A 22,868-nucleotide genomic window follows, 5' to 3' on the forward strand; every position below is an offset into this window, starting at 1 on the left:
AAAAGAATTAGGGTGTGTCTCAAGGCCTAGTTAAAGGAAAACCATGAATCTGCAAGACAATGAAACATATTCAGAATATGAATTTATTATTCTGTTTCTTAACAGAGAATTGAGCTAATGTAGTTTGGTGGGCATTCTGTTTTCTTTTTTTTTTTTTTTCATACAACCAACAGTATGGCCCTATTGCCTCTTCTACTCTTCTGCAAATTTTACTGCTTCTCTCTTCATCAGGGTCAGTCTCTAAACATTGCTGCTTAAAAACTTCAATTGTACAAAAAATATTTCCAAATTATTTCTGTGAAATCTCTTTGGGCTGACTATCAGTGGTTCAATTTTCTTCATATTCTTTGTGATCTTCCCGCTGTGCATATCTATATTTAGCAGGTCGGAATCACTCAATTCTTCAGAATGAGATTTAATTAACTCTTGGACGTTATCATTGAAGGGGGGGGGGGAAATGAAGGATGTACGAATTAGTCGCCAACACACAAAATCATGTGCTTTATAGAAAAAATTTCCCAACTGTTATACAAGCAAAATAGTTATAGTACGCCCACAGATACAAGAACATTTGACACTTCTGTGCATGTCAGCAGAAGGAGAATCCATTCCGATAATAGGGCAGTCAATCTGTCTAGTGGAATGAGTTGCTTATTATTACACGTCAGAAAATTAACTTCTCTTTTATGATCATTGTTGTTTTTAAAGTGGTAACTAATTTTCTTGTATAACAATCGGAAAATTTTACCTATAAAGCATGTGATTTAGTGTGTCGGCGACCAATTCGTATGTCCATCATTTCTTTCTCCCCTTCAGCATGAATCAACTATTCTTGGCAAGTCACCAAGCAAAGCTCTCAAAAGTGTGGGCATACTATATTACTTTAAAAATTATGATGATCATAAAAGAGAAGTTAATTTTCCAACTGTAATAATAAACAACTCATCCCAGAAGACGGATTGATTACCCTATTATCGGAATGGATTCTCCTTTTTGTGACATGCGAAGAAGTGTTGCAGGGTCTCAAATCAGTGGACGTACTATAGTAGATGACATAAATTTTGGCAGTAAAAATTTGGAACATGGTATACATAGTATACATGGAAGTAGTGTAGTATGCCATTAAAAATAACTTTGTAAAATGTTTTAAATCAGTAACTAAATTATTTCATTCTGGTGAGTGATTTTTTAAAATAGTTAGCCATAAAAATCTATAGATAGAAAATTTTAAAATCTGTAACATTTATTTTTAAGATGTATATAGGTGCACTAATCGAAAACACACTAACTAGGCTAACCGTGCGCACTAATCGAAAACGCACTAATCACGGGTGCATTAATCAAGGGATTACTTCAATTTAACTTGTGTTGTTTTTTTTCTTTCTGACATCTTTAAAATGCTCTGACAGAGATCTCTCCAAAACATCCTGTTTTGCTAACACAGCAAATTTATTTATTCATGTGGGGTTTCCCCCCCCCCCATACCTCAATCACTCCTTAGGAGGGTTGAGCCCTCCCAATGAGGGATTAAGTACTATATCCTATGACTGTAACCTGTGTGTGTGTGTTCATGGGGGCCGGTTTGCCTGCTTGTGGGATGAAAAACTCCAGACAAACTGGGGGGGGGGGGAACCCTGCTGTTCATGCCTAAGACTGGCTAACTTGACTATGGCTGAGAAAGATCCTTAAGCTCCTCACATCATCAACAGGACTCCTTCCCCCAGGCAAATGGTTGCAAAACTCATAGCCACTAGACTAACCATGCAGACAACACAGCAAATGAATGCCACTCAAACAATGAATTTTGTAGACTCCAGATTCTTTTTTTTTTGATGGAGGGGGGGGAATCAAGAGAACTTCAGAGGCTGTAAGAATATGGTAATCTTGTATAGTAGAGCAAAAGTGAAAGATTTTGTCTGTGACATTACAGATGTAAGGAAGGATAACTGCATCTTTGAAGTCTTGTTCATTAATTAGAGGATGAGTGAGATAACAAAGTTCTTTGCTTCTGTTTTCTGTGTTGCTGGATATGTTGTAGTGTTTTGATTACTCCTATCTTCTGTAAGGATGGGGTGAGAAAGAGCATGTTGTTGTTGAGTTTTGTGTACACTGAGAAATTAAGTTTTTACCCTCAGAGACTTCTAAGAGAATGTCAAGGAAAGGTAATATCCTGCAGTTTTCAAATTTAAGAGTAAACTTATATTAGGATGCAGACCATTAAGATGGTCTGCATCCTAATATAACATTTCAAAAAGTTCCATGTGGTCAAATGATGAAAATGTTTCTGTGGCTCTTTCTTTTCAAAAGATTTCACAAATAAGTTAGCTAGAACTGGAGATTTGTGTTTGTTCCCAGTATCTCTTCTAAAAAAAAAAAAAAAAAAAGTATTTTCTGTACAGTAACAGGATAACAGTAACAGTGGTAAAGGATCTAATGTTTTTTTCTCTGTGGATTTTGGAATAGGTGGGTAACGTCTAAGCTTGCCTGAAGGTTTGATTGTTCTTTTGCTGTATGCTTCATTCTCTCAGTGATGTGTAAGCTGTTTTTGATGAAAGATTCTGTTTTACCTACTTGTGGTACCAGCAGTTGCGACAGATATTTGGTCAGTTTGGAAATAGATAAATGTCTGTCATCTACAAGGGTCTCCAGTTTATGAATTTTTAGGCTCCATAAATTCTTGGAACTAATAGATATTTTGAAGTAAGATGTTTATTATTTCCTCTTGCCAGTTATCTTTATAAGATTATTAGTCTTGATGTGTGTGCTAAGTAGAGTCTAATTGTAGTGCAATGTAGATATAAGGAGGGTATTCAATTTTGCTATATATTCTTCAGAGCCCATGACTACTGAACTACTGAGGCATTTTCTTTATCCGCTTTAATGACCGTGATGTTGTCTTACAAAGTAATTTTTTAAGGGTTATCATTTCCATTTTTGAAATTTCTAGATGGTAGTTTAGTTTGAAGTAACAAAGAAGCTCTTTGAATGCAGATATGGTCATCTGAATCTCTTGGTAATCTTCGTAATCACTTCAAACAAGTCTCATCACCCAAGACATCCCCTCCATTGCATTCTTTCATTATATAATGTGATCTGTTTACCTTCTGTAATTTTTTTAAATGTTTTATAACATTCAGTAAGTTCCTACAAATTATATTGTTGGTACATGTAACTAGTAGAGATTTCTAATCTGAATAAAGTATTTTTATGCTTTTTCCTGCGTTCACTGTTTAGTATAATTTTATCACCCATTGTATTCTTTCATTATATAATGTGATCTGTTTACCTTCTGTAATTTTTAAAAATTTTTTATAACATTCAGTAAGTTCCTACAAATTGTATCTGTTAGCACATGCAACTAGTAGAGATTTCTAATCTGAATAAAGTATTTTTATGCTTTTTCCTGTCATTTCATTAAACTCGAAATTCAAAGAACAGCATACAAATATTATTAGTAATTAAAACACTGAATACGAAATATTGAAATAATTATCTACATTTACAGGAAGTCACTACCTCTTTAAGTCCACCATGAAATTCTGATTTTTTTATCCTTACACATAACCCTAACACATGATTCTGTCTGAATCAATCAATATTTCCTTCAGGATTTGTCATCGAATCTGAAAGGTTTGGTTTCTCTTTTTTTAAATTAATTCTTTTTTTTTTTTTTTTTCAAATACACAGACATCATTGAAGAAAAAAAACATGAAAGAATTTGAAAACAGGAACCAAACCTTGGAGATTCAATGGCAAATCTGGAAAAAAACATTGATTGATTCAGCCAGAGAGGCATGTGGTAAGGTTGGGTGTAAGGATAGAAAAATCAGAACTCCATGGTGGACTCAGGAATTTAAGAGGCAGTGAAGGAAAAGAAGAAAGCATATAAATAGTTCCTTCCAAAAAAAATCAGCTTGTGCACTTAGAGAACACAGAGGCAAATGTAAGAAAGCTAAATACTGTGTAAAACTACCTAAACAAAAGTCATGGAAAGAGTTTAGTTTAGTCTTTCACCATGACAACACCAGACTCCACACATTGTTAACAACTGGAGTAAATTGTTACGTCTTGGCTGGGATGTTTTGCCGTATTCACCGGACCTGGCACCTTCCGATTACCACTTATTCCGATTGTTGCAGAACTCTCTGAATGGGAAAACCTTTGCTAATGAGGAGGCTGTCAAAAGACACCTGGATCAGTTTTTCACCATAAACCTCAGGAGTTTTATGAACGCGGCATAATGAAGTTGGTGGACAGATGGCAGGAGGTCATTGATAAAGAGGGTCAATATATAACTGACTAGTATGTATTATATATATTAAATAAAATGTGTTTCGTTCCACTCTGAAAAACCGAACGAACTTACAGTTTAAATTTATATTTCTCAAGATCCCTTTTTATAAGCAGTGTGCACTTCTACATTTTTGTGATAATTCAGTATTAATCAATATTCATGAACTAAATGTCGAATTTTTTTTTTTTTTCAGGACACAAATGCATTTTACTGTTGCTGTCGATTTTACTGCATCTAATGGTGACCCTCGAAATCCAACTTCTCTTCATCATATAAATCTACAGCAGCAGCCAAATGCTTATTCCTTAGCAATAAGAGCTGTAGGTGAAATCATTCAGGATTATGACCGTGATAAATTATTTGCTGCCCTTGGTTTTGGTGCCAAACTTCCTCCAGATGGAAGAGTATCTCATGAATTTTTTTTAGTAAGTAATATAAAGAATAAAAAGGTTGATTGAAAAGAACATGAATAATAAAATATGCTTGTGGGAGTTTTAGTTAAACAGTTTTGTAATTTTAACTAATCATGCAAAAAAAATATATTCAGTTTAAGAATCAGTTATTTTACTCTATAAATCAACATATTATTTCCTTTAAGTAATCACATAGTAATATTTGGCTATAAAAATTTATTTTTTAATTATTCAACTAGTTTTGCTGATTCTGGTATGACAAACTTATGAAACTATTTGGATGTTGTTGTTGTTGTGAAAGTGTGTATATGTCTGAATTGTAGAGGTGATTGTGTTGAGAAATAATTATCTAAAGTTTCTGAATAAAGATTAGGAAAATCGTTAACTTTTATTTCAATGAAATATCGACTTTCATTATTAAAAAAACAATTTATGAGGCATTACTATGCAAGCACCTCTATGCAGTAGGTTTTGATTTAACTTCTGTTCACCACACATGAAACTATTCTGATTTAAGCAAAACCAATAAAAACTAACATATTAAACTCTCTTACCATCTACTTTTTCATTTTATTTATTTATTTTTTGGTGGAAAATCCTTTAGATATATGAAGAAAATCAAAAAATTAAATGTTTCATTTTTGAAAATTGGTTATAAAATTAAAAACCGAAGCTAAACAAAACTTATCTGATTGAAATAAGAACCTCTAATATAATCATTCTCGTGACAGCTCTGGGACATTACATACCAAATGGTATTTTCAACATCTTACAACCATTGAAAGATAATTTAGGAGACATGTTTGAATGAAGATTGAGTAAAAGCCATGATTTGAGAGATTTTGAATATGGTAATAAATATTCAGGTAAGAATCATCCGTACATCAGAAAAGCAAGTATGATTATTATGTACACCAGTATTTGCATAATACATAACACAGTGATATTAAGTGTTTATTATCAAGCATGGTCATCATGAAAATTATGGAAATAAGTACTGTGTTAGAGTACTAACCTTACTCTAACAAACTAGTTGTTTCCATAATTTTCATGATGTATTCTGATCATCATGTAAGCATGAAAGAAAGGATCAAGAATGGTCCATAGGAATGAAAGAACATTAGTTTCTAAGGTGAACAAGAGGGAAGTCATTTGAACAGACTGCCAAAATGCATACTTTACAGATATATTGCATAATAATAATAGTCACCTTTTTTTTTCCTTTTTTTCCCATAAAATATTTTTACTTGCAGCATAAATTTATTTTTTATTGTATTTTATATGAAATATCATGAAGGTGGAAAATGCTACATTGACCGAATATGGAAAGATTTCTAATTTTGTGCTACTGTTATCAAAATTCTGATTTCCATAATTTCTTATCTAATTTTTCTGAATTTCTCTTTACAGAATGGAGATCCAAATAATCCATATTGTCAAGGAGTAGAAGGCATCCTGCAAGCATACCAGAAAACACTTTATTCTGTTCAATTATATGGCCCAACGAACTTCTCGCCTGTAATTAATCATGTGGCAAGGTATGGTTAAATTGCTCCAAAAATTTCAGCATATATAATTTGTGTACTGTATACATACAATTACAAATTATGCATGTATATAATGTATTGTGTATATATATGGTACACATATGTCTTCTTTACAACTTAAAATGATAATTAAGTTAACTAGTGAAATTAGAACACATTTTAGAATTTTAATTTTAATTTATTTTTTTTTTTGTTGCTTGTCATTTTTAATATTGTATTTCTTTGATCTTCATCTATTTCCTGGAGTACATTTCCATCAATGTGGTACACAGCTTGTAATCTGTTGATCTCAAAATGCATAACTTTATATTTCTCCATGTTAAACTAATACCCATTATCTTTTTCCCATAATGACAGCTTATTTAAATCATTCTGCAAGCTTTCCATATCACCTTGATTCACTATTACTCTAACTAATTTTGCATCATCGGCAAACAACTGAATATTTCCCTTCAAGTTATTTCCTATATCATTTATGTACAAATTAAACAATAGTGGTCATAGTACTGATCCCCATCTAAAGTGGAGATGAAAGGGGCAGACAATGGCAGTGGTTTTTGAAGCAGTATGGTGTGAGGCAGAGATTAACAGAATGAAATATCTTGTTGGGTGTTGCTATGGACCTGGTAATGTGGAGGACAGTACGAAGGAAATGCATAAGTAAATTAGTCTAGCTAATAAGAGAAGGGTGATCATTATGGATGATTTTAATTATGGTAGTATAGATGAGATGAAGTATAGATGAAGAGACAGAATCTGGGGCAAAGAAAATGAATCTCTTGAGTTTCTGAGGGACAACTACCTTAGGCAGTACATGACAGAGGGTATACTGGGATCAAGGTCTTGGATTTGATTATCTCATTGGAAAATATTATTGTAAATGAAGTATTAAATCTCACTTCATTTGGTGAAAGTGATCATAAAGTGATTACATATGCCAGCCATGTTAGGACTTATCTAAGAAATATATATGTGGAACTATAAGGCTGGTGATTATGTCGTATGCAGGAGACGACTTGCCACTTATTTTGGAATCAAGAATTGGATGAAAAGGAGATTAGTGCTGCTTGGGATCTGTTCAGGGACTGTCTGGCAGAGGCAGTGTCTGAATGCATTCCCAAAGGCTGGAGGTCAAATAAGGTGGGTGTGAAATGGATGAATGAAGATGTGAAGCATTGAATTTGGAAGAATAAGTAACTATGGAGGCAGCACAAGATGAGTAATGGTAAATGTCAGTTACATGAGGAGTACAAAGAACAAGCAAGAAAGGTACACTGCTTGTAAAGGTTACAAAAGTGCAATATGCACAGCAGTTAGCTGATGAGGCCAAAAGAAATTGTACAGAGTTTTTTGATATGTGGCCTGCAGAAGAAGGAATGATTATGAAAAGATGATATTGATTGGAGAAAATGGTAGAATGACAAATGAGCAATTCATGGTATTCCATCCTTGTGAAAGTGACATCAGTACAGACTTAGACCAATGGGAAAGGAGGAGGAACTACTGATAGCGATTGAGCTGGAAGTATATGTGGAATTGAGTAAATTGTATATCAATAAGGTTGTAGTACTTGATGGTATATCACCATGTATCTTGAGGGAATGCTCCAGGAATTTAATAACATCTTTAACTTACCACTTTAACTTGAGTCTTAGACTTGCTGAAGTTCCTAAAACAGGAAGCTAAATTAAATAGATTCTGAGAGTATCTTTGACATAGATCCCAGAAGAAAAACTTGGCAGAGATAAGCTGGAGATAAGCTGAATTGGAGCTCAAAACAGAGATGTCTGAAAGAAACAGATCTAGGACTTATATTCATGAGGCACAAAGAGAATAAATAAGTAATTAGTAGTATCATCTCTTTTTTTTCCTTTTTGGATTTATTAGTAGACCATAGTTAATCATAAATATACAATTATCGACAAGTCTCACCAGCTGATTCTGTCTGGCTTCTTCAGGACAAGAAAATAGGTACACTAACATTTACTGGTAAAAAAGAAGAACAATGGACTAACACAGTTAAATTAATTAAAATTGAAACTGATGCGTGACAGTTTCAATCCACACTCCATGCTCTTGTTGTACAAGAGCATGGAGTGTGGATTCTTAGTCATTGTTTGTTGATCGCATTTTATAGTTTTCCACGACATTAAATTCTGCTAAGCTTAGTGAATTTATTAATCTTTTCCAAATGTCTTTCAGTATCATGCCTTGATTTCTGTTTAGATTATCTCCTGTCCGGAGTACCACTGCAGCTTCTTTAAAGTTTCTATCTGAAATCTTCTTCAATGTAAAGCATGGAGCTGTTATCCCAATTGATGGAGTGGTTCGAAATTGAGAAATGATGAGCTAATCCTGAGATATCTGTTCTGTTGTTGTTGTTGACATCCCCTATATGTTCTTTTTTTTGGATATCTACGCAGGTGTATACAACATCCCATGTTCATGCGGACTGAATTATATAGGCCAAACATCAAGAAGCCTAGAAATCCAGCCTGGTTGGCTGAGTGATTAGCGTATCCGCTCTCCAGCCAAAAGGCTGCGAATTCAAATCCCACCGTGGGCATGGATGTTATGATTGTCTGTGAAAAGTACTAGTGGTGGTAGTCAGCGGTAGATGGCATTGGTGTTAGATGATGAAGGTTGGTGGAGTAGTGAGATGAAGAGTTGTAAAGTTGATTCCTCCCTCAGTGAGTCTTTGGCTTCTCTGGAGGTGTGATTATAATAATAATAATAATAATAAACAGAAATCAAGGCATAATACTGAAAGACATTTGGAAAACCTTAATAAATTCACTAAGCTTAGCAGAATTTAATTTCGCAGAAAACTATAAAACGCGATCAACAAACAATGACTAAGAATCCACGCTCCATGCTCTTGTTGTCATGCATCAGTTTCAATTTTTAATTAATTTAACTGTGTTACTCCATTTTTCTTCTTTTTTACCAGTATACGTTAGTATACCTATTTTCTTGTCCTGAAGAAGCCAGACAGAATCAGCGGTGAAACTTGTCGACAATTGTATACTTATGATTAACTATGGTCTACTAATAAATCCAAAAAGAAAAAAATATGTTAAGTGACCAAATATAAAAAGTTACAATATTATTATTTTACTTTTGTTAACCATTTTATTTACTCTCACTCATATGATAATACTCTCTACTGCTATTTTTGAGATTATATTTTAAGATATTCCACAGTTATATATAATATTTCAGAATTTCAGCTTTATCATCATCATTCATCAAATTCCTGACATTTACCCTCAAGGGGTCTACAGGTATGATAGTACTACATGAAAAATTTACATCGTTACTAACTTCCTATCTACAATTTTCCTCCAAATCAATCGATTACCTGTCATAGCTTCAACATTGTCAGATCTTATTATTTCTATCTTCTAAGGCACTTTTTACCATATCAAACCACATGTATCTTGGTCTTCCTCCTTGCGCAGATCTTCGGTCCTTTTTCTGCCAATCTGGCAGCGAACACTTGTTTTGCTAATCTTTCCTCTCCCATTCTGTTTAAGTGACCATAACACCTGAGATTAGCTCTGCTAACACATTCCTGGATGCTAACAATGTCAAGTTCTTTCCAAATATTCTCATTTTTAATATGAAATTGCCATTGATGCCATTGTTCACGCCCTTAATCTTTCTCAGGACTCTCATATCTGCAGTCTCCAGTCTTTGGTGTTTTACTTCTAACCCATCTCTCAGATCCATAAGTTAAAACTGGTTTAAACACTGTCTTGTATACACATAATTTAGTGTTTTGACTAATTTCTCTCTTATTCTATATAAATTTATTCAGTTGACTTCCTACCATACCAGCTTTGTTGATCCTGTTGTCTATTTCCACATTTAATTTACCATCTTCACTAAAAACTCATGCCTAAGTAGCTGAAATGTTTTACTTGTTCTATAGGCTCTCCATTCACAATGCAGTTGATATTTTCAATGCTTCTGCCTAATTTCATTATTGCTGACCTTGATACCATATCTATTACAACAGTTATTCAATTTAGTCAGGGAATCTTGCAGACTTATAGCAGATTTATTTAGAAGTATAACATCACTGCATAAAGCAAATAGCTGGCATTAACATCTCCAATTTTGATATCAGATTTAAATACCACTTTCCTTCATACTGTGATCCATATAGATAATGAATAACAGAGGGGATAATGTACGTCCTTGTCTCTCACCAGATTTAACATTAAACCATCTTCCTGTACTTCCTTCAATTCTAACTGCTGACTTTCAGTTCAAATGAAGAATAAGTTTTGCTTGATATAATGCCCCACTGACACCATACAACTGTAGCTTTTTGAATGACTTCTCTCTTGGCACCTTCTCATATGCTTTTTCCAGATCTACAAAACTTAAATACAGATCTTTGTTATATTCCCATGATTTCTCAACTATTTGTTGTAAAGTGAAAATCTGATCTTGATTGCCTTTATTTGGCCTGAATACACCTTGTTCTTCACCAAGCTTCTCTACCACAATCCTTCTCAACCATTTCTTAAATATACTGACATAAATTTTACCAGGAACACTCAGTAAAGAAATACCTCTGTAATTCTCACATTCAGTTTTATTTTCCTTTTTATATATTGGTACTATGAGAGCTCTACTCCAAAGATCAGGAATTCTTCCCTCTGTCCAGGCCCTCTGAACTATGCGCTGCAGCCACTGTAAGACTTTTATACCTCCATACTTGAGCATTTCTGGTAAAATATCATCTACTCCAGCTGCCTTTTCACATTTCAGACTTCTGATGGCTTTTTCTACTTCAAGTATCGATATGTATTCCTGATTGCATCACTGGTCAATGTTTTTTTATCACTGTGCTGTCATCACTGCTAGTTTCATTTAGCAATTTATCAAAGTAATTACTCCATACTTCAAGGATATCTTTTTCTCCAGTTTTCATGTCACCTTTATTATCTCTAATTCCTTTTACAGCACTTTTTCCTTCATTTCTGAGGTTCTTCAACAACCTCCATAATAATTGCTACCTTCTTGATATTTATTTTCTATGTTTGTACCCAAACTAAACTCTTTCCATGACTTTTGTTTAGGTAGTTTTACACAGTATTTAGCTTTCTTACATTTGCCTCTGTGTTCTCTAAGTGCACAAGCTGACTTATTTACCAGGAACTTTTGATATGCTTTCTTCTTTTCCTTTACTGCTTCTTTAACTTCCTGTGTCCACCATTTAGTTCTGATTTTTCTATCCTTGCAGACAGCCTCACCACATGCCTCTCTGGCTGAATCAATCAATATTTTCTTCAGAGCTTGCCATTGAATCTCAAACGTTTGGTTCCTGTTCTCAAACTCTTGCATTTTTTCTTGAATAATGTTTGTGTATTTTAGTCTATCTGAGAGCTGCTCAATTTTTATTTTGTTTAAAACATTCTTACATGTTTTTCTTTTCAGTATATTCAGTTTTATTCTGCTCAAGACTAAATGGTGATCTCTTCCAATTTCAAATCCTCTGTACACTCTAGTGTCCTGCACAAGAGAGAAAACATCACTATCATCAATAACATAGTCAATGAGAATTTTCTTATTCCTTGCATCTTCTTTCCATTTGAATTTGTGCAAATTTTTATGTTGAAACATTGTGTTAGTAATAACCAGTCCATGTCCTGAGCAGAAATCCAACAAATATTTGCCATTATTATTGCTTTGCTCTTTTCTCCAAATTTTACCAAAATATTTTTGTATGTCTGACAATCATTTCCTACTCTGCTATTTAGATCCCCCAAAAAGTACCAACTTTTCATTTTTCATAGTGTCAGTTGCTTTCTCTAAAGCCTCAAAAAATTCTTTGAATTCTACCTTAGCAGAACCTTCTGTAGAACCATTGGCACAAATAAGTCTCATTGTCCAGTTCCCCATTCTAATATTTGCCCACATCACTCTACTTGAAATTGCCTGCCATTCAAGAAGATTAGCCTCATATTTAGTGTTGAATACTATTGCTATCCCTTCTTTTCTTGATTGTCATTGTCTGAATATAACATTTTGTGTTTATTGAAATTAGGACATAGTGGAATTTTTCAATGAACACTTTATTGGGGTTTTTCATCCTAGAGGAGTTAATTTGAATACTAGAGGGATAGAGCAGATTCAAGGTTTAGAGGTGCAGGAGGAGAGTGTGTTCCACATACTGAGTACTCTGGATGTTAGTAAAGCTGTGGGACTGGATGATATTTCACCAAGAGTTTTGCGAAAATGTGCTAAGGACTTGGCTTTTCAATGAAAGTCTGGCTGCTGGAAAGGTGCCCATGGAATGGAAGGAAGTTAAGATAGTGCCATTGCATATGGACGGTAGCAGACTGGAAGTGTCTAATTATAGGCCAGTTTGTGTGTCATCAGTAGTTAGTAAGATCTTGGAGAAAGTAATGAGGGACCGTATACAGCATTAGGCAGATGAGGGTAATGTTATCTGTGAGAGTCAACATGGATTTGTGAAGTGGCGCTCTTGTTTTAACAATATTCTAGCCTTTTATGATAAAGTTGCAAGGGCATTAGATGAGGGGAAAGGTATATACTGCCATTTTCCTAGACTTAGCAAAGGTATTTGACAGGGTGCCACACAATAAGCTGATATTCATGTTGCAGCACATGGATCTGGGTGTCAGATTGGTCAACTGGATTCAGGATTGGCTGTCCGATAGGTATCAGAGAGTTATGCTTGGTAGAGCAATATCAAAGAGGCAGAAAGTTTCAAGTGGGGTTCCACAGGGCTCAGTACTGGGACCTATATTGTTTAACCTTTATATCAACGACATTGTCCGTGGATTGGAAGGGGATATTCAGTTGTTTGCAGATGATGGGAAGCTGGGAAGGGTTATTAGTAATAGTGTAGATGTGGTAGCTCTGCAAAAGGATTTGAATGAGCGAGACAGATGGGCAAATAAATGGGGATGTTGGTTTAATGCAGCAAAATGTAAGGGCTTGAGGTTTGGGACACATCGATGGGATGCTGCATACTGTATGGGAGGATTGAAACTTGAGAAAGTAGGAGAGACAAGAGATCTGGGGTTAATGATTGATGGAAACCTGAAATTTAGGGGACATATTGCAAAGGTAGTGAAGGTAACACAGAGGATTGCTGCAATAATGAGAAGGACACTGACCTGCAGAGATAAAATGGTTATCATTCTGTTGTATAAGACTCTGATCAGACCACACTTGGATTATTGTTCTCAGATTTGGTCCCCCAGGATTTGAAGGGGATAAATTAACTGTGGAAAGGATACAAAGACGGATGACAAAGATGGTTTCAGGACTGTACAAGGATAGTTATGAGGATCGGCTGAGGGAATGTGGACCGCAAAGTTTGGTGGATAGAAGAAGGAAAGGTGATATGATTGAGACTTTTAAACTGTTGAGAGGTGGTTACAGGGTTGACACTGGGGAGTTCTTTCACTTGGTTGAATAGTGGGATGGAGTCATGACAAGGGGCCATCCCTGGAAGTTATGAAAGGAAACTGTGAGAAAGAGGGTGAGGAGTGGTTTCTCTGCGTGGAGGGTGGTTGAACCATGGAATTCATTGCCTGATGGAGTGGTGAGAGCGAGAATGGTCACTGCGTTTAAGGAGTGGTATGAGAGACTTTGTGTTTCCTAGGAGGGACCTCCATCAATGAGTCTTGAGAGACTTGTGTTTCTTAGAAAGCACCTCCTGCGATGAGTCTTTTGACTCCATGGAGGCCTGAATAATAATAATAATTGCTCAGAAAGATTTCACCAGTTTTTGCCTTGTTTGTTTCAGTCTGCCCTATTATATCAATCTGGTACTTATCCAATTCCTCAGCTAGCTCAATTTTTTTGCCATTCAGGCTTCTTATTTCGATAGTACTGATTTTGAACTCTGGTGATATTGAGTTGGGGTGTGTTTTACGGTTTGTTCCAGTACCTGACTTTTCGCTGTTTGCTCTGGCAAAAACAACAGGGGCCTTGTTTAACCAGGTGATGCCCCAGCCAGCATTAAATTCTGTCATGTTGTACCATCATTTAATATTGTGGTTTAAGCCAATAAGAATACAATTTGGTTGGCTAAATCCCAAATTGCCATCCCATCCTCGTTCGTTCAGTGTTCAGGTAGATACCTAACAGGGTGCACCATGAGAAGGTGAGGATTGTACATTAGGTCAGAAGCCCTTTTGGTTCTCCTCTCAGTTATACAGCTATCACCCTTAAGCACACCAGTTTCAACTTTAGTGTAGAAATAAAAGAAGACATCAAATAGGTAGGGGTAACATTTGCTCATTTCCAGTGTTTCGCATGATTTCATTTCATTACTAGTTTTGTTATTTCCAAATAATAATATTGGCTTTGTTTAAATAATCTTTAATCATATTATATTACATTTTCCTTTCTGATATAAAAATATTTTATATCAGAAAGGAAAAAAAGTGATTATTTGAAAACTTGAAAATCTCTCCTTTCTTGCAACACATTTTCCTAGATAACACTAGGCATGTATATTTCCAGAGGTTAAGAAGAGAACCTCTGGAAATATACATGCCTAGTGTTATCTAGGAAAATGTGTTGCAAGAAAGGAGAAATTTTCAAGTTTTCAAATAATCACTTTTTTTCCTTTCTGATATAAAATATTTTTGTTTTTCTTTCAATCAGTGATTTACTTTTGTAGAGATACTTTGTTCATGTGAAAATCCTGTTTTCAGCTGTGTGTGTGTGTGTGTGTGAGGGGGGGGGCAGACAGACATACTGTGAAGTATGAAACAATTTTCCCGCGCTGTCAAGAATACATATATATCATTGAAAAATGTATAAGCACCTATTAGATTTGGCTTGTCTGTACATATGCATTCCTGGAATCCTTACAAAAAATTTGCCAAACTATCTCAAGCTTTGCTTCACTTGGACCATTTGCATATGCAGAAATTTCAAAGTTATGTATAGCAATAACTCCATTTTAGCTGCTGGATAGAATATAATAAAATTCATTATCCAGAATGCACTAGATATATTGTACAATTTTGGTAAAAAAAATAATAAATAAATACAAATAAAAAAATAATTAGAAAATTCATGTATATTTAAAGATGTTGCATCATAGACTAATTATTAATTATAATAAATATAATTAATATTTCCAATATTTCAGCAAAGTCAAATTTCCATCATCAGGGAACAGTACAATGTGATATGTACACATAGACACTAATCATATGCTCATTTACCCATTGTTATTGCCTGTATGCATATCATACTGTGTTGTGTTCCCTGATGATGGCAATTTAACATTGTCAAAATATTAGAAATATTATTATTACCCCAAGACCTCATAGAGTCAAAGACTCATCTGAGAGGTCCTTTTATCACACACACACACACACACACACACACAGCTCATCATACCGTGTCTTAAACATACTCAAACTCCTTGCAGACACCACACTCTCAGGCAAGGCATTCCAATCAATCGCCCTCTTTATACAGTTTCAAGGGATGACCTCTGGTTTCCCCCCTATCTCCCACTATTTTATGTAGAACTTCTCCAGCATTGATCCTATAACAATCCCTTACCATCTTGTAGGTCTCTATCATATCTCCCCTCTTCCAACTGTCCACCAGACTCTGCAAATTACATCTTCTCAATCTTTCCTCATACTCAACATTCCAGAGGGTAGAAACTACCATAATCAGCCGCCTTTGAACCCTTTCCAACATCTCTTCATCCTTCTGAAAACCAGCTGACCAAATCTGGGCACAATAGTCCATGTGTGGCCTAATCAAAGCCTTATACAACGGAACAAGAATCTCCCTACTTCTACACGTCAGTGTCCTCCTCATCATTCCCAGAAGCCTTTGTGTTGTCTTCACAATTTTGGCTATGTGTTCCCTAAATTTCAGATCCTTATCCACTATCACCCCCAGATCTCTTATTTCCTCCACCTCCAACTGAACAATCTAATCTAATCCTGTGGCCTCCTCTTTAAAAGGGTTGCAGCTGATGAACATTCCGCTTCCATGCCTCTCTATCTCTTGCTTCTGTAAGATTCTTGCCCGTCCAATCTTTGATGTTGTCTTTTATATTGTAATCGGGGTCTTCCTCTTCCTCTCTTTCCCTCCACCATCCCCTGCTATACTATTCTAGAAAGCTCTCCAGAAGAATCCCTCATCAAATGTCCTGCAAATGCTATTTTTCTTCTTTGGATACAAGCCATATAGTCTCTTTCCATTTTGAATCTATTAAGAACCTTTTCATTGCTCACTCTTTCAGTCCAGTTGATTCGATCCATTTTTCTCAAGCACCACATTTCAAATGCATTCAATCAGTCACTCATCTCCTTATTGATCGTCCAGGACTCACATCCATACATCCCTACACTCCAGATCATTGTCTAGAGGATTCTTACTTTTAACTGTTTGTTCAGATTTTTGTTTCCTAATATGTGGTATATTTGGAAAAATGCTGCTTTTGCTTTTTTAATTCTGTGCTTAATTTCATAATTAGATCTGTCTTCTGTTATCCGACTCCCATGGTATTCAAAACTTTTTACATTTTCTATTCTTTGTCTGTTCAAAGTGATTTCCATTTTTCCCATCATTTCCTTTCCTTGAAATCTTCATCACTTTGGTCTTCTGAATGTTTATTTTCATTTTATATCTTTCATTTTCAACCCTGTTCAGTCTGTTCAAAATTCTTTGCAAGCCTTCCTCTGTTTCGCTCATAAGTGCAATGCATATCTTATATTATTTATTAGGTGTCCGTTTATCTTTATTCCATCCTTCAGATCTTCCAAGGCCTCCCTCATCATCCATTCACTATAGACATTAAAAAGGAGTGGGGACATCCCACACCCTTGTCTCACACCCAACAATATATCTTTAAAATTCAATGCAGCATAAATTTTCCCAATTTTTATTGCATCAATTTTTACAGGGGTCTCATCCAAATTTCACAGAAAGGAAACTTGTAAATTTTATATGTAAATAATACTAACAGCCCATATATTAAAACTCAGAGGAATTAGCATGATAAATTATGTAAATAGAAGAAGTATGAATATGTTAAGTTCAAGGTATTGTAATTTTCTATGTGAATAATACGAAGATCCTATATATGAAGATCCAGAGGAATTTAACATGCTAGATAGAGTAAACTTTTAAGAATATATCTTAAAATGTTAAGTTCAAGGGGAATTCGGAATTGTATTGTTGTTAGCATTTAGTATAGAGTGAAAAGGAAACTTATTGTATCAAAAGCCAGTCCGATACTACCTTCAAGGTGTCAATAGTAAAAGAGGGCGGTATACATCAGAAGCAGTTCCACTATGCTGTAGAAAGGATTAATAGTGCACTTAGGAGAACTAGAAGTCTGCACTTAAAAGAACGTTTGGTGGTCTCAGACCTACGTCCAAAGTTTGCACCGAAATGTACAGGGGTCTTAAACCTTCATCCATGGTCCTACGAAAAACCAAATATAAGGATCATAGAAAAAGGATCGTTATCGACCATCGGTAGAATTGACACCAGGAGAAAACAAGGAAGGAGTCGATCCATTGATTTCGTCGAATCCGGATGGGGTCGTGGAGGGAAAACTGGAGGTGAAAACTTACAGAGCAAATAGCAGCCCAGGACCAGGATGAATAAGCCTTGATCATCTGATCCTAAGTTCTGAGTATCTATAACGCCAGAAAAATTGTGCTCCAGGCACCACGAGCCATTCCAGAGGAGAATACGTTGTTCATGAAACCTCTAAGGAAAGCCCAAGACCTGATACAAAAAAAGAAGCCAGGAAATCTGTAAAGAATATGTGAACAAGTGCACTCTACTGGTAGAGAGGTCATGTGAGTTTGTTTTTGATGTAATTTTGTCTATCTTATGAAAGACTATTTTAGAAGGACTGGTAGATTTATAGAGTTACTGCATATAGTATAATGAAAATTAGTTTGCATAAAGAGAATTTGTTTTCAAGGTAATTTTGTCCATGTTATGAGAGACTTTTAGAAGGACTGATAAGTTTATAGAATTAACATATATACGGTATTATGGGAAATAGTTTGCATAAAGAGAAATATATATAAAGTGAAGGCTGAATTTTATGGTTATAGTTAACAAAGCATGATAATTCCTATATTGTAAATGGGCTGATAGTTTTCTAATTAATTTGCTTAATTATTTGTATTATTTGTATTATGTTGCATGCTTAAGTAGATGTTCTAGAAAGAGTTTTCCTCTAAAGTGTTAAACTTAGAGTGGAGTAGAAAATAGCATTTCATTTGTGTATAAATTGTATGATGGTTTTAGTACAAATAAACATGTTTGTTTTATTTACAAAGAGTGCCACCTGATCTTTTACGCAATGCACTGTTCCCAAATAAAAGCGATCCTGTGAGCGGGGAGTTAAAAAATAGATATGAATTAAAGTCAAGAGTTAGCCACGACTGTAAATAATTATTGAGGAGGACCTTTACTAGAAGTATTGATAATTTCTTATTCCATAAGGAGACCTCTAGTGGCGCAGTCATTAATAAAAAATAAATTTCTACAGATCTCCGGTATAAGTCAAGAATACTGAAGGTAGAGCAAAGAGAATAAAGTTAATAGAGCACATGAAAGGATAAGATGAAGATAAAGTGAGGAATAAGATAAAGATAAAGTGAGGATAGAATAAAATTAAAGAAGAATAGAGATACAATATTAAGGTAAAGCTAAAATAAATAAGTATTACAAAGTTTACCAATAGACATAGATATTACAATGGTGCAAAACCCACACAATTTTTACATATCCTCACCAATCATAAATTCTGTATTCCATCTTTGTTTTCCAAATTTTAAAACCTTACATTTTGCAACATTGAACTCGCATCCCCATTTCTGTGCCCAATCACTCAATTTATTCAAGTCGTCTTGTAAGACCACAACATCTTCACTACTCTTCATGATTCGTCCCAACTTTGCATCATCTGCAAACAACTGAATATCTCCATCCAAATCTTCACCAGTATCATTAATATACAAGTTAAACAGTAATGGCCATAAAACAGACCCCTGAGGCACTCCACTAGTGACTTTCCTTTTCCTGGATATCGTTCCTCCATACACAACTTGTTGATACCTATCAGATAAGCAGTCTCCAATCCAATGCACTAGTCTAATATCCAACCCTCATCTGCTATAGTTTGACTGTCAACTTATCACGAGGTACTCTATCAAAAGTCTTTGCGAAATTCAAGTATATTACTGTGTATCCTTCTCCTCTGTCCAAGGAAGCAGTCACTTTATTATAAGAAGTAAGTAGATTACTAAAACATGACTTCCCTTTAGCAAATCCATGCTGTCCATCAAAGATAATACCATTGTTGTCAATCCAACTCTGGATCCTAGTTCTCACAAGCTTCTCCAGCAACTTAACCACAACACCTGACACACAGATAGGACTATAGTTTGATGCTTGAGTTTGATCACCTCCTTTATGAAGTGACACAGTCTTGCCCTCCTTCCACTTCTTAGGGACTTGACCGAGTGCAAGACTCGTATTAAAAAAATATGTCAAGGGAGGTGTCAACTCCCTGACACATTCCTTCAGAATACATGGCGATATATTATCAAGTCCCACAGCCTTATTAACATCTAGTTTACTCAACTCCCCATATACCTCTTGCTCACTTACAGTCAGTCTCTCCTCCCCGTCATCATCAACTGCTCTCAATCTCTCCATGAAGTCACATTCACAAGATTGAAAGATCTTTATGAACTGCTCATAATCTCCACCACACATTCCGCAACAGCTATCTTTATACCATTTTCTCCAATCAATGTCATCCTTCCATAATCATTCTTTCTTTTGCTGGCTACATATCGAAAGAACTCCTTAGGATTCTTTTTTGAAATCATTTGCTAACTGCTGGTCATATTTAGCTATCCTCACCAACCAAGTCACCCTCCTTGCCTGGTCTTTGTAGACCTCATGGAATTGGTTATTTCCACTTCTCTTATGCTGCTGCACAATGCCCTTTTTCTTTGTATCGCGTGCTTAATCTCTTTATTCATCCATCTCACACCTACCTTATTTAACCTTCTCACCCTTGGAATACATTTAGACATTGCATCTACTAGATAGTTTTTGAAAATCCCCAAAGCTGCATTGATCTCTTTTCCAGCTAACTCCTCATTCCATGCTACACCTGCAAGCCATCTCCTGAGCTCTTCATAATCACCCTCCTTGTAGTTCCACATATACTCTTTTCTCACAGCGGTCCTCACATTGCTGGCAGTCACTCAGGTAGTCATTCTCACCAATTGGTGGATGATTTGACACCTCATTTATAATTACATCCTCTGATGAGATGACCAAATCCAAGACCTTCAATCTTCGTGTGCCCTCTGTTACATACTGTCTGAGGTAGTTATCCCTCAAAAACTGAAGAAACTCATTTTCTTTACTTTCAGTTGCTATCTCATCATTCCAGTCTATATTGCCATAATTAAAATCGCCCATAATGATCACCCTTTTCTTGCATTTTTCCCTCTTGCATCTCTACTTTGTATGGACATAACTCTTTCTCTATCATCAATAGCACTCCCCTCCCTTTTTACCCCTTCTATCCTCATGAAACACATCATACCCATCCATCTCTATTCCTGTCAGGATGTCATCATCTTCCAACCATGTCTCACTTATTCCGACAATCTTTAGGTGAACAGACACAATTAGTGCAACCATTTCATCTGCCTTGTTTTATTTCTTATACTTCTACCATTTGTATACAAACACAACAGCTCATTTCTGAATCTACAGCTGGTTCCACCCATGCCACTCACTCATTGTGATCTCTCCATGCTCGACTGGGGCCATTTCCCTTTCTTATATTAATATTAATAGTGTTAATATTAATTAAGTTTATCATAAACAACAACAATAATAATCTGTGGTGTGATTTCTTTAAAGCTGAATATAAAATGCTGAATATAATCTGCTTTGTAACCAAATGAAAAAACTTTCTGATTCTAACTGATATTAAATATTCCTCATCACGAATGAGGAATAATTAATATCAGATAGAATTTGCAAGTTTTTCACTTGGTTACAAAGCAGATTAGTTTCATGGTGAGGAACTAGTTGGATGCTATAAACACATTTTACAAGAAAAGACCAAACCAAAAATGCACATGGATTAGTGAAAAAAGAGAAATATGTTATATTTTATCATCTCATATAAGAATATTTAAAGATATTTCAGTCATCAATCAAATAGGCATAAGAAATAAATGCAGAATAGTTTGGTGGAAAAATAATAATTATTATTATTATTATTCATGGAGTCAAAAGACTAATCATGGGAGGTCCTTTCTAAGAAACACAAGTCTATCAAGACTCATCGATGGAGGTCCCTCCTATGAAACACACAGTCTCTCATACCACTCCTTAAACGCATTGACCGTTCTCGCTCTCACCACTCTATCAGGCAGTGCATTCCATAGTTCAACCACCCTCCATGCAAAGAAACCATTCCTCACCCTCTTTCTCACAGTTTCCTTTCGTAACTTCCAATGATGGCCCCTTGTCATGACTCCTTCCCTCTGTTCAAGTGAAAGAACTCCCCAGTGTTAACCCTGTAACCATCTCTCAACAGTTTAAGTCGCAATTATATCACCTCTCCTTCTTCTATCCACCAAATTCTGCAGTCCACACTCCCTTAGCCAATCCTCATAATAATAGAAGAAAAAAATTTACCAGATGAAACAGGATAAAACAAATTATTTAAAAACAAATAATGATGCATTAGTAGCCAACAGAAAATTATATCAAGAAGAAGTTGCAAGAAAATTATGCAATCAAAGAAATAACATGAATGAAAATGGAAATACACAAATCTAATCTTTAAAGGTACCAGTGGCATGATTATAAATAATAAATTACACGATAACCATGGTAATTAACTTTAATGAAATGAAGTACCAATATTTCGTACTGAAATATTTAAAAACTGTTGTCGCATGCTAGAAATTAGTATTAATAAATAATATTATTGAAAATATTATTAAACTATTTTTGATGGTTACATAAGATAAGAATCTCTCAAACTTTTGTGAGAGAGAGACAATCGTTCTGATTCAGATTTGCCCGATGCAAAAGGGCTTCACAACTTTCTTTGAAAAGGCATTCATATTTAAACCTACATCTATGGAGAAGACGAGCTTTATCCCACTGGATATTGTGTTTAGTGTCAATACTATGTTGTGCAGATCAGACTTTTGAGGTTTCATGTATTCAATATAATATTGATGTTCTTTAATTATTTTTTCTATGGAACAGCCTGTTTGTCCAAAATATGTTAGATTATATTCACACTATATCTGGTAAATGCCAGCTAATGATAGAGGTACCAGTTTGTTTTTTGTAGATGTATTGATTGTAGATGTAGTGAACAAGGCAGCCATGCATTTTGCACTGCATGGTTATTGTCTTGTTCACTTGATCCGATTTCTGGCTCTGGGAATTTCTCAAAAACAAGATTTATTGGGATCATTTTGATAACTTACCAATGCTGAAAAACAGCTAATTATCTCTAATAGTTAGCTGTTCTCCCAGAGTATTTTAATAATAAGGTGT

General features: G+C 35.1%; 1 protein-coding gene across 1 annotated transcript in view; it reads left to right on the top strand.

Annotated features, from left to right (window-relative positions):
* Nucleotides 1-22,868, top strand: part of LOC150110067 (copine-8-like) — a 301,155-nt gene that overhangs the window by 245,851 nt on the left and 32,436 nt on the right. Inside the window, exons 13-14 of the mRNA XM_090406591.1 lie at nucleotides 4,488-4,719; nucleotides 6,118-6,245. Coding sequence (XP_090262717.1) covers nucleotides 4,488-4,719; nucleotides 6,118-6,245 — 360 coding nt within the window. The remainder of the gene's footprint in view (nucleotides 1-4,487; nucleotides 4,720-6,117; nucleotides 6,246-22,868) is intronic.

This window comes from Typopeltis vanoorti, chromosome 1 (genome assembly GCF_054136105.1).
Source record: "Typopeltis vanoorti isolate ZY-2024b chromosome 1, IOZ_Tvanoo_1.0, whole genome shotgun sequence".
Lineage (NCBI taxonomy): Eukaryota > Metazoa > Arthropoda > Arachnida > Uropygi > Thelyphonidae > Typopeltis > Typopeltis vanoorti.